A 12,897-nucleotide genomic window follows, 5' to 3' on the forward strand; every position below is an offset into this window, starting at 1 on the left:
GGGAAGTCCCAAGGCGCAACTGCCTTCAATGGGACATAACTTCCTCATTTAACAATATCAATGTTAATATTTGGTGCAGTAGCCTTTGTTTGCAATTACTGTCACTGAAAAACAAAGACTTTGACCTCCCTCCAAATATTTTCTATTGGATTTAGGTCTACAGACTGGCTAGGCCCCAACAGAACCTTGATATGTTTCTTCCAGAGCCACTCCTTGGTTATCCTGGCTGTGTGCTTCAGGTCATTGTCATGTTGGAAGACCCAACCTCGACCCATCTTTAATGCTCTAACTGAGGGAAGGAGGTTCTCCCTTAAAAATGCACAATACATGGTCTTCCTCTCCTTAATACAGTGCAGTCGCTCTGTCCCATGTGCAGAAAAACACCCCAAAGCATGATGCTACCACCCCTATGCTTCACAGTAGGGATGGCGTTCTTAGGATAGTACTCATTATTCTTCTTCCTCCAAACACGGTTTGTGGAATTATGACCGAAAAGTTCTATTTTGGTCTCATCTGACTACGTGACTTTCTTTAATGACTCCTCTGGATCATCCAAATGGTCATTGGCAAACTTAAGATGAGCCTTGATATGTGGAGGGGAACCTTCCGTGCCATGCATGATTTCAAACCATGACTTCTTAGTGTATTACCAACAGTAGATTTGGAAACGGTGGTCTCAGCTCTTTTTAGGTCATTGAGCAGCTCCTGTGTAGTTCTTGGCTGATTTCTCACCTTTCTTAGGATCATTGAGAACCCATGAGGTGAGATCTTGCATGGAGCCCCAGTTCGAGGGAGATAGACATTCATGTTTAGCTTCTTCAATTTTCTAAAGATTTCTCCAACAGTGGACCTTTTTTCACCAAGCTGCTAAGCAGTTTCCCCGTAGCCCTTTCCAGCCTTGTCTCTAGTGTCTTTGGACGGCTCTTTGGCCTTGGCCATGTTAGTTGGATTCTTACTGATTGTATGGGTTGGACAGGTGTCTTTATGCAGCTAACGACCTCCAACAGGTGCATCTAATTTAGAATAATGAATGGAGTGCATGTGGAGATTTTAAAGGCAGACTAACACGTCTTTGAGGGTCAGAATTGTAGCTGATAGACAGATATACTTATTTGCAGCTGTATCATAGAAATAAATAGTTTTTCAAAATCATATATTGTGATTTCTGGATTTTTCTTTTTAAGATTTTGGGTCCCACGGTGGATATGCCCCTACCATGACAATTTCAGACGCCTCCATGAATTCTAAGTGGGAGAACTTGCAACATTAGCAGGGTGTTTAGTACTTATTTCCCTCACTGTATAGCAAACATGTTGGAGAAATGAGACTTAATCATCTGGGCATTAGGAAGTAAAACAATGGCAATATTTAGCAACATGGTATTTGCTTATAGTATTTTTTATATACTTTAAAACCTTCATGGCTTTTTTTAAATAATAAAATGCCATTTTGAAATTTCCAGATTGCATCTTGTTACTGGCATTAATGTAGCAACTTTTGATTTACTGGTGTAGATTTATTGGTGTAGATTGAAGATTTTGCATAAATTCATACCCTATTTAGGACATACGACCTTTTCAATCTTTTGAAACAGCAAACAAATATTTTTTACTTTTTTTTCCGTTTGAAAAACTTTTTTTCCTTGCAACCGAGGCAATCCACCCCTTGGCCATACTTGGGGTGGGTGATTCAGTAGGTTGGCTACCTGCTCGTGTGTCTGTGGGGTTGCGTGTGCGGTTCATGGGGGGTACCGTGAAGGGGCTGTGTGACAGTCCAGGTTTAGGTGCTATGGCCTCTGGACCTCCATTCACTGGCAATGACCGCTTTAGGGTTAGATAAGCTGGACAGCAAGTTCGGCATTTAATTTAGCGCCATTGCTAAACTACCGAGAGTTCCTATTAGTTGCTATTTTCTTTTATTAAACATACTTCTTCTCATGATAAATCTTAACTTCTACCAAGTTAGGTACCAACATTAAAATCATTTTATGTCTAATGAATGGGAACTTATGTGTGTACCCCTTTAAGATTTATCTTCCTGATTCTCTCCTGAGAAGAGATCCCTCAAAGCAAACTTTTTAAATAACACTTCATAATGTTTTTATATTAAATAACTATAAGACATGACTAACAGATTTGAAAAGAAATTGGGAGTGATGGCTTAGTGGTTAGAGCAGTGAGCTTGTGCTCTGAGAAGGATGCAAGTACCCGGTTCGATCCCCACAGCCTTCACTCTGGTCCCCTGAGCGAAAACCTTAACCCGACACTGCTCCCTGGGAAGGCTTTGTGTTATGCAGAATGTCTCCAGTAAATCAAATCAACATATTTGTCTGGCCACATTCACTTTTATATGTGGAAAAATGCATTTGGCACAATTTGGCCACTTTTGGCACAACAAAATCCCTTTTCTGCCTTGCACACTGCTCACTAAAACCTTTGAAGAACAAACATGCTTCAACTTATTCAGTCCAAATTTGTTACAGTCAAGATATGGGTCTACAAAGTCTGAGGGTTCATACAGATTTTCAAATAGGGTTTCATGGTGTTTTGCAGTATTCATTTTTTAAAAATTGTTGGCAAGGCTAAATTTTTTCAATTTTTTCTTTGTTTAATCACCTATACATCAGACATGGTGACATTTAAAACAGTGGTTCCACCTGAGAAATATCCCTCAATGCCTTTCTGTCATACAAATACAAGAAAAATTATATTTCCAATTTATAGTTTGGGACCTGTACTTGCTTTAATTCATATTATTAATTTCAGGCGGAATTTGATCCCAAGACCCCCAGGGGTTAAATGCAGAGAGTTCATTTTGTTGCTCTGTACTTGTGAAAGTGTAATAAAATGAAAGTGAAAGTAACAATAAAAAGCTGGAAAAGGGTTAAGATGCAGAGTGAATTTCCCCATTGTTGGACAATAAAGAGATTTACATTTACTACAGAAATGGCTCAGGTTACAGATGGCAGCGCTTACCACTGGGGTCGCTTCTTTAGAAAGTCGGCCCAGTTAAAGAATCATTTCTACACTGCCACATCATTACTGTACATCATTATATGTTTGTACAGGAAGAGACTTCACACTGAAAAAACTATCTATAAATAAGTAAAAGTGTCTTAAATTAAGCATGTTTACCCTTAATTTGAGCAGATAAATATGATTATCTGCCGATAGAATGAGTATTTTTATTCTTAGAATAAGATAATTAGATAATATTCACTTGAAATAAGACAACGCAATTGTTTTTTTTCTTACTTTAAATGTAAATTGTCTTGTTCAATTGGCAAAAGGTCTCACTTACCTCTTCAATTCAAGAAAAAATGAACTTATTTTATGAAAAAATAACTTATTTAGATTGAATTTTTTTGCAGTGCAGAGCTTCAGCTGTATCAAAATATTACAAAGCTCTTAGACCAAGGAAACTGAAAATGCACAATTAGAGAGTTAGCTCATAAGAATTAGTCACCCTGTCTTTGCTCCCATTTTATTTCCAAATCATGCCCTCATTAAATAAACTTCTTGGGAAAAGATTTGCTTTAACATGTAACAGGCTGGTATTACAGTATTAGGGTTTAACAGGCAAATACAAGAATCATACAAAATAATCCTAACTCCCTTAAAGATTCATTGTGTGCTAATTACAGCTCAAACAGCTAGCATTATAGCTACTAGAAAAACAGTTTAAATGGGTGAGATAAAAACAACTAACAAAATGTAACCATTTTTTTAAGATTTCTGCACAAATTGATATGCTTACAGCAGTTGTCCAATTTTCCAGAGGACCTAAAGCGTCCTGTAGCCTGCACACTTAAACTGGCCCCTGGATGGTGCTGACATTGAGACATATTGATCATGGTGACAAACTAGTCAGGGCCCCGGGCTGATTAGGGGGATTTAATGGCTCAGTGAATGAAAGAAATTGGGAGAAACAAACAGCTCTCTGAGAGCATCGCCTCAGGTGGGACGCTAAGCACTGGATCCTGACTGGTCCGTTGGGTTATGGATGCATTGGTTTCAGACCGGCCTGGATGCTGCAGTGGGACAAACAAAAGTCTCTGGTAGCCGGCAGACTGTTTGACTAGTCATTGATTGTTTAAATAATGTTACTTCCCCCACAATTTAATCCACATTGCACCATATACGAGAGGATCACAACACAGTTCAATTTACCTTATTTTTCCATGTCTCTTTCACACATCTTATTAAATGTGCTTTTTCTACTGTTAGTTTTACTTTATATATTTTATAGAGCCTTAAAAAACAGGATATTTGTTTCTGAAAAATACCTAAAAAACCCACTAAGTTATATCAGCCTAAACAGTCAGTAGTGAAGTCATCCTCTTATTTCAGTGACGTTAACCAACCTCTGGATGGAGCCAGAGCATCATCCTACTGTAAGTTTGAGAGCAACAGGAAATGTAGGACTTTACACATTATTTCTTCAAGCAGAAATTTAAATTTACATTTAGATTTACAGAAATATCAAACCACTCAGAAAATATTTAATCAAAAGCTTTTTATTTATTTATTTGGCAAATTATCTTTGGATTTTAATCGACACAGTCAAAGTAACTGCCTATTACAGTACAATAAATGGTAAACCATACAAGACCTTCCTGTGTACTCTACCATTAACTGGTGCAGTACAACCAGTAATGCCCAACTTGTTAAAGTACAATGATAGACACCAGTTTTACATCCCAACTCCTTGTCTCCTGATAACATTGCACATCAGTAGAAACGCTCCATTTTGTTTTTTTTTATTATTGAGCAGAACATCACAGTTTACATGTCTGCACAGCCGTGCAGTCCTCTGGCCACTGGTAGGAGTCAACAGTGAAGTCATCATATTCAGTGCTATAGGATATAGAGCGGAGATGTGCTTCCTTGTCGGAAGGCTCTGGACGAAGCGTGGCCATTTTGTGGTTGTAGGCATAATCCATGATCTGTAAAGCAAGAATGTTTGGAAATTACAACACTCCCAATTTCCTGACCCAACGATTCCATTATTTTACATACTAAAGAATACACCACGATTCGATAATTTTTTTTTTACCTTACAGGCTGGACAATGTTTAAAATGAATCAATGAAAGCTGTAATATCGTTATGCATTTTATATGAGTTGTACTCCACCTAGGCCTATAAAATCCTAATTCACTGAAAAATAATAATGCCTGTGTGTTTACGTGAGTGTGTGTGTGCAAGCGGAAAGAGGGTAGTGGAAAGGAAGCGAGGTAGGAGGGCAAAATAGGTTTAGCGCCTCCGCAGCACGGGAGTCAGAATTACGTCCAGGAGGACGTGTAGATGCGTCGGATCTTTGGCTGTTGCATCGATGCAACGACACAAAACAGTTATTATTATTTACACCCCTAGTCAGCAGGGTGATTATTGGATTTTATTTTGCGCTGAGGATCTCACCTTAGCTGCCAGTTTAAGAGAAACCTCCCTGATGGAGCTGAGAGGAGGATACAGTCTACCCTCGGCGAGGTCCTTCTCAGTCACCAGGTTGGCAAGAGCCTGTGAAAAAAAAACACTTTTGTCAGTATAGAAGAGAAAATCAGAAAACTTTTGTCTATTATCATGTAATGAGGGATTTAGAGTAACAATTGTAAGTGACACCACCTGTCTAAGCAGGTTCAGTTGCTCACATAATATAAATAACTATTGATTTCAAACAGGAGATGAAAGATGACACATTTATTGGAAAGAAAAAAATCACCTCTGCAGCTATTAAGAAGATATCCTCGGTAATATGTCGCAAGGCACAAGCGGTGACCCCAAGGCCCACACCGGGGAAGATGTAAGCGTTGTTACCCTGACCGGGATAGAAGGTCCTCCCATCGGGCAGGGTGACGGCGTCAAACGGGCTACCGCTGGCAAAGATGCCTCTCCCCTGTAGAAGATAAATGGAAGAACACAAATGCATTCAGAAATCGGTTTTGGGAAGTAGACTTCTTAGGAGTGATGGCAAGCCCTCATTAACGTAGATAACCCATCATGGCAACAGCAGGATGCAATTAATAACGTGGTTCCTAATATAAAAATGAGCAGGTAGCTGAAATAGATTTATTTTTGTCTCTAATGCTTTGTGATCTATTGTTATGAGGGCTGCAACTAACCAATATTTTTCAAATCGATCAATCTGTAAATTATTTTTTGATAAATTGATTAATAACCAGGTAGCCAAAGGTTCCGTAAAAGAAGATTTTTTTTTTAATTAAATTAAACCAGGTAAAACTAAAACTTTTCCTCTTGAGTTCTGAATACAGCATATTGACAGACGAAAACTTTTTTAAATCTTAAATGTTTTTTTTTTTTTACAATTTTGATACACTTGATCTAATCGGTTGTTCTGTCAGCTAATGGCATATTTTAAAGTCTCCAGTTAACGAGGAATCGATTACTAAATTAGTTGATGATTATTACATTATTCGATTAATCACGATTAATCCAATTAATTGTTTCAGCCCTAATTGGCACATTGTAATGCTAATTTTAACAGTTTAAGTGTTTAATCCTTGACGATTTGCATTAAGATATGAAATGATGATATCTGAAATTTAGCCGTGCAGCACCGAGTACCTCTGTGAATGTGTAGCACTGCTCAGCAGTACATTCAGCCTTGCTGGTTGGGTTGCTGAGGGCGAAGATAATTGGTCGTTGATTGAAGGAAGCCATGTCCCTGATGATCTGCTCAGAGAAAGCTCCAGCTACAGCTGCAACACCTGAGATCCAACAACATTTCAGTTCATTCTGATCAATATGTTTTATAGAACATTTGTGAATTGATCTCTGTTGTCAACATTTCCTAAAAGTGCTGTTTACCAATGATTGCTGTGGGTTTCAGATCCCGGACTACATCCTCCAGGTTTCTCATCGGAGGATGCTCATGGGCGAATCTCTCCTTCTCGTGGGTCAGGTGGTCTCGACCCTATGGATGCAGAATGAGGGGATCAAGATTAAAAATATTCCAAAATCTGATTAAACAGTTATAATGGGGGAAATATAGGTGCATAGTTTATCTACACAAACTGTTCTCTTTGTCATCCTGTAAAATCAAAGGTCATAAGGCGAACCACTGATTTAAAACGTACAAGGTAGCCCGAACATTCCTTAAAAACCTTTGAACATAAACTCCCAGGTTGCCAAATACATCTTTATACTTATATGACCCATAATGCCACCATGGTTTTTTATTATGTCTACAAATGACTTAATTATTGAACTTAGTTACTAAGGAAAGTGGTACAGAAGAGGATTAAGGCTTTCGAAAAAAAAAAAAAGTCCTTGTTAACGATTCATGGCCATCGTCAATGACCCCGCAGCCATGTTCAAAGTCACTTAAATCCAACATGTTCCTCCAGACAGCTAATTCTCCTCCTGCATTTCATTTTCCCATCTGCATCAAGTTAACTCAAGTCCAATTTTAAGATTACATTTACCAGCTGAAATTCTCAGATAAATTCTAAGATTAGGGAAATTGTGAGAAAAAAATGTCAGAATTCTCAGGATTAATTCTAGGATTACATTTTTAGATTTAATTTAAGAATCTTGCCACAATTCTGAGATCAAAGTCTTTACTCCAAGACTAAATTTAGAATGCTGAGAATTTAGGCATATTTTAAAAGTCTGCATGGTAAATGAATTGAATAAAAAATTCTGAGAACATTTTAGAATTATAAAATAAAGCCAGAAATCTAACATTAAAGTTAGAATTCTGAGATTATAGTCAGAAAATTCTGAGATTAAAGACGTTTAGTTGCAACATAGACAGTACCTCAGTTAATGTTGTACGAGATAACACTGCACTTTACAATATTTCCCTTTATGTTAAAAATCTGAGGTGGAAAAGATCCTTATATCATTCACATCAATATGTGAAGAATTTCGATCATTAATATGTTGGTTTAAACCAATCTGGCTCTTGCTACAAAAAAGGAACTTAAGGCAAATCCTAAAAAATATGATCCTATCTGCATCTTGATTTGTTTTCTTCATATGACTGTCTGTGAAAGTGTGTGTTTGCAGGCCAAGAAAGACACCTTGACGATGAGTCCCTTTGAATCAACCATCCAGATTTTTTTCAAGCTTTCCTCCTTATTGAGTCCCTCCTTCTCCATTGCCATGGTGATGAGATCAGCAATCCCCATCGCTGCCTGGGAGCAACAGTGAGGGGAGGGAGAGAAAAGCAGAAGAGAAAAACTGAACACTCTGGGTGAACTGTAAAGGTGTTAACAGTTCATCTCATCAGGATCACATCTGTACAGATTGTTCTTCTTTTTATGCTAATGCTAAAAGCTCATATTTCTGCTCAAATGCTTGGACAATAGCTTTTTTTTTTTTAAATATAATCTTAACCAAGATTCTTTTTTAAGAAGAAAAAGTGATGCCCTTACCTCTCCCGCTCCTTGGAAGACGACGGTGTGGTCGCTCATTTTGCTTTTGGTGATACGGAGGGCGGCGATCAGTCCTGCTACGGCTACTGCTGCTGTGCCTGTATACAAAAAGCTGCATCAATCAGATGTTCCTAGAAATCTAAACATAGTTTATAAAACTAATCTTTTCTTGGCTTTCAACAAAAAAGAAGGAATCCAGTCAGAAATAAAAACAACTGCAGTGTTTATGCCGTACCTAAAAAGGCAAGGAATGTTGTCTGCTGAGGGAAAAATCTAGGAATTTCTGTAATTTAGCAGTGAAGACTCAGCTGCTCATTAAGTACATTAATTACATCCGGACAGTTTGCTGTAATCTGTTACTGTTGATGGTGGGGGGACTGATGGGGTTAGAGTTCTACAAAGTTTGCATCTTAGTCTTCATGTAATGATGTCAACTTTTATTACTATCAAACAATATTCCAACAGGTGCAGTGTTACTTATGATAATCCACAAAACTCACTTGCAATGATGCCATGTAGAGGTACTAGTCATAAAATTAGAATATCATAAAAAAGTTGATTTATTTCAGTGTAAATTTTTTTTTTATTATTTTGACTATTTTAACTGTTGCAAAAGCCACATTCAACATCTCAGAAAATGAGAATATTACTTGACACAATACAAAAAAGGGCCAACTAAAGAGTGTGAACATGAAAAATATGAGTGTCAGGAGCTCTTAGTGCTTAGTTGGGGTTCGTTTTTCCTGGATAACTACAGCGATGCAGCGTGGCATGGAAGGCACTGCTCAGACCTGAGTGAAGTTGCCCCCCCCACCTTCTTCAAATCAGACAAAATTAGTGTCAAACGTTTGCGCTGGTTTGTGCGGCAAACATTTTTGTTTGTGCCGCTATCATTTTAAAGATATAAAGAAATGTTTCTAGAGGTCATCAAAGGTCAACCAGCCCCCCACCTTCTTCAAATCAGATGAAATGGGTGTCAATTCACTCGGCTCCGTTGGTATTGGTTTGTGCAACAAAAATGGTCTTTTGTGCTGCTTTGGCTTTGAAGATGTTAATGAAAATGTAAAGGTCAAAAGGTCAACCAGCCCCCCCCACCTTCTTCAAATTAGACAAAATTGGGGTCAAACGTTTGTGCTACATTTGTGCAGCCAAAAATCTTTGTTTGTGCCGCTATCATTTTAAAGATATAAAGAAATGTTTCTAGAGGTCATCAAAGGTCAACCAGCCCCCCCCAGGTACTGCTCAGGCCACTATTACAGCAAGCTGGGCTCCGATAGTGGCCTTCATGTCTTGTGCATTGTCAGGTCACATCTTGCTCTTTCCAATACCTCAGATTTACCTGTAGATTCAGCTCAGGTTAGTGTGCCGAGCCGATTAAGAACCGTGATTCCATGGTTCTTAAACCAGGTACTGGTAGCTTTGGCGGTGTGGGCCAAGTCCTGTTGGAAAATTAAATCTGCATCTCTATAAAGCTGGTCAGCAGGAAGCATGAAGTGGTCCATAACTTCCTGGTAGCAACTGTGTTGACCTTGGACCTCAGAAAGCACAGTGGACCAACATCAGCAGATGAGATGGTGCCTCAAACCATCACTGACTGTGGAAAGGTTACAGTGGACCTCAAGCATTGGTGATTCTGTACACCTCCGCTCTTCCTCCAGACTCTGGAACCTTAGAGTAATGTAACTTTGATCTTTGATCAGAGAACATAACTATGGACCACCCAGCTGCAGTCCATGTCTTCCATTCATCAGTGCCTGGTTGACCTTGAAGCACTGACTTCAGCTGCAGTCCACTCTCCACTTCCCCACATTTTGAATGGGTTAGCTTCCCAATCCTCTCCCTGTTGTGTTATCTCCATTAATTTTATGCTTTTTTTTTCCTACCACATCTTTTCCTTCCCTCCGCCTCTCTATTAATGTGCTTGGACACTGAGCTCTGTGAACAGCCAGCCTCTTTAGGGATGATCGTTTGTGTCCTGACCTCCTTTGCTTGCTGTCAGTGGCCGTCATTAGGACAACTGTCAGCTCAGCAGTGAGGCCCCTTCATGGAAAATGGAAACCATTTAAAGGCCTTTCATGGTGTTTGGAGTTAATCAGCTCAGAGTGAGACATCAGGCATCTTTAATATTGAACTTTTTCACAGCATTTCAGTTTTCTGAGATGCTGAAATTTGGGGTTTTCATTGGTTGGCAGTTATAATCATCTAAATCAGGCATCCCCAAACTCAGTCCTCAAGGCCCCCTGTCCTGCAGGTTTTAGAGGTTTCCTTGCTCCAGCACAGCTGATTTTAATTGAAAGCTGATTAACAGGCTTTTGGTCTACTGCAATCATTATAACCAGCTGTGCTGAAGCAGAGAAACCTCTAAAACCTGCAGGACAGGGGGCCTTGAGGACCGAGTTTGGGGATGCCTGATCTAAATTAAAAGACATGAAATATATATCAGTCCATGTGTAACAAATAAATATAATATACCACATTCACTTTTGGAATGGGATTACTGAACTTGATCAAGTTTTTCATGATATTCTAATTTTATGACCAGCGCCTGCATTTTTTGAAATGTTCCACCAACAACAAAACACTACATGAAGTTGAACCTGTAGTTCATCCAAATCTAATAATGCTATGATTGAGCATTTATTGCCTTACTTTAATCAAACATGTCGCGTCAATGCAGGATTGAACTTCTTCCTCTCAGCTCAAGTTGGCTTATAAAAGGTTTTACTGCAGAAAATCAGACTTTCTGATAGCTGTTTCTAAAGTGTAACCCCTGATTGTGGTGATAAAACAAAACTGTTAGCATCGGGGCTTGGGAGTGAATTTTCAGTTACCTTGGATGTCATCGTTGAACGTGCAGTATTTGTTGCGGTACTTGCTCAGCAGGCGGAAAGCATTAATGTTTGCAAAGTCCTCAAACTGAATCAGGCAGTCCATTCCATACCTGCGAGGAGAGGATATGGGTTAACTTTAATCCACGCTCCTGTCAGCACACAGGGAGAGAGAAACAGATGCTTTTACAAATCATTGAGTCCACAGGATGGTGCTCTCACTCAACACCGGACAGCAACATGGGTGAAGGGAGCAGATGTTGAACTTTACCTTTTCATTGAACATAGATTTATGGAAATGCGATATGGATAAATGCAACACAGACTTGTCATTTGAAAAATCGGCGCCTAGTTCCCCCTTTTATGACAACAACCAGCAGGAGATTCAACAGAGGAGGTCAAACACCCAATAAAAACCCAGAAAACAAACATCTAATTTAAAGGAAAAATGCCAAAGCAGTAAACCAGCAGCCTTCTTTTTTTTTTTTTACAACTTTGCCTTTAGACCACCTATCACACCTAAGTCAAGCAGAGAAGTAAATACCTGTAAGCTTTTCGTAAACAACACAAAATCAAGCCTAACGTTACGAGTCTGTAACTTCGATTTATTGACAACGTGAAGGGGTCCCAGGTTTTGAAGCCTTTCAACAGATGTAACATTAGCTAAAGAATTTGCTGGATGTTTGTGATGCACAAGCAGCTCCTTAATCTGTAAAGATTTTCAAATTAAATAGAGAAAAACAAAAGGATTCTCTTCTATCCTTTGTTTGATTTTTTAATTTTTTTTTATTGTCATTACACTGTCCCAAGTAAAGAGTAATGAAATTAACCATCTGCTTTTAACCCATCCCCTTGGGGAGCAGTGGGCTGCCACTGTACGGCGCCCAGGGAGCAGTGTGGGTTTGACGGTCTTGCTCAGGGACCCAGAGTGTTAGTCCATGGGAGTGGGGCTTCAACTCAGAACTGCAATGCGCAATGCCCTAATCACCATCACTCCCCTACAATTATATCATACAAGCTTCTGCATTTCTGTGATATGAAATATGCAAAATCACCTTTAAAGTAGTAGGGAAGAGGCTGTTCCAACTGTTGCATTTTCAACTTGGTGGTGCCCGACTTTACACGAGTGAATAAAGTGAATGTGATTGGTCGATTATCAAGGGGGCGGGGATTGTTGTGGAAGCATCTTGCTAACCAGTTAGCAACTTAGTGCTAGTAGGTTCCCAATGGGAAATTTCATTGGGACCAAGTAGCACTAAATTGGTGACTTAGAAACGACACTGTCAAGGAACGCTATGAAGAAACATGCAAGAGGAGAGTTTTGTGTCGGAGGTCGTGGATGAGTCTCCTCCGTCATCCATTTTTATTTAGAGGAGGAAAGCGGGGACGAACATGTTGTGGAAGAGGACGCCAGGGCGGCAGAAGCTTGGTTTGGGTTAGAACATGGGTCTTCAACGTTTTCCAGGACAAGGACCCTCAAACTGATGGCGAGATGGAGCGGGGACCCCCTAATTATATATATTGAATGAAATTGTGTTATATCAAACTGGTCCTATAGTCACTCTATTACAGATGGAGTCATGTAAGGAAAGTAATTACTCCCTGGGATTATTAAAGTATTTCTGATTCTGATTCCTGGTTGATGGGACAGGTGTTGTGAATGAAACGGTGC

At 39.2% G+C, this 12,897-nt stretch overlaps 1 protein-coding gene across 1 annotated transcript in view; it reads right to left on the reverse strand.

Moving 5' to 3' along the window:
• Positions 1–4,752: 4,752 nt before the first annotated feature.
• The window catches only part of me1 (malic enzyme 1, NADP(+)-dependent, cytosolic), a 122,378-nt gene continuing 114,233 nt past the window's right edge, over positions 4,753–12,897 (reverse strand). Inside the window, exons 7-14 of the mRNA XM_015388394.1 lie at positions 11,229–11,338; positions 8,398–8,495; positions 8,044–8,157; positions 6,827–6,932; positions 6,584–6,726; positions 5,721–5,894; positions 5,420–5,518; positions 4,753–4,945 (exon numbers count right to left, since the gene is read on the reverse strand). Of these exons, the coding sequence (XP_015243880.1) occupies positions 4,778–4,945; positions 5,420–5,518; positions 5,721–5,894; positions 6,584–6,726; positions 6,827–6,932; positions 8,044–8,157; positions 8,398–8,495; positions 11,229–11,338 (1,012 nt within the window). The 3' untranslated portion in view covers positions 4,753–4,777. The remainder of the gene's footprint in view (positions 4,946–5,419; positions 5,519–5,720; positions 5,895–6,583; positions 6,727–6,826; positions 6,933–8,043; positions 8,158–8,397; positions 8,496–11,228; positions 11,339–12,897) is intronic.

This window comes from Cyprinodon variegatus, unplaced genomic scaffold, assembly GCF_000732505.1.
Source record: "Cyprinodon variegatus isolate N-32 unplaced genomic scaffold, C_variegatus-1.0 Scaffold422, whole genome shotgun sequence".
Taxonomy (NCBI): Eukaryota; Metazoa; Chordata; class Actinopteri; order Cyprinodontiformes; family Cyprinodontidae; genus Cyprinodon; species Cyprinodon variegatus.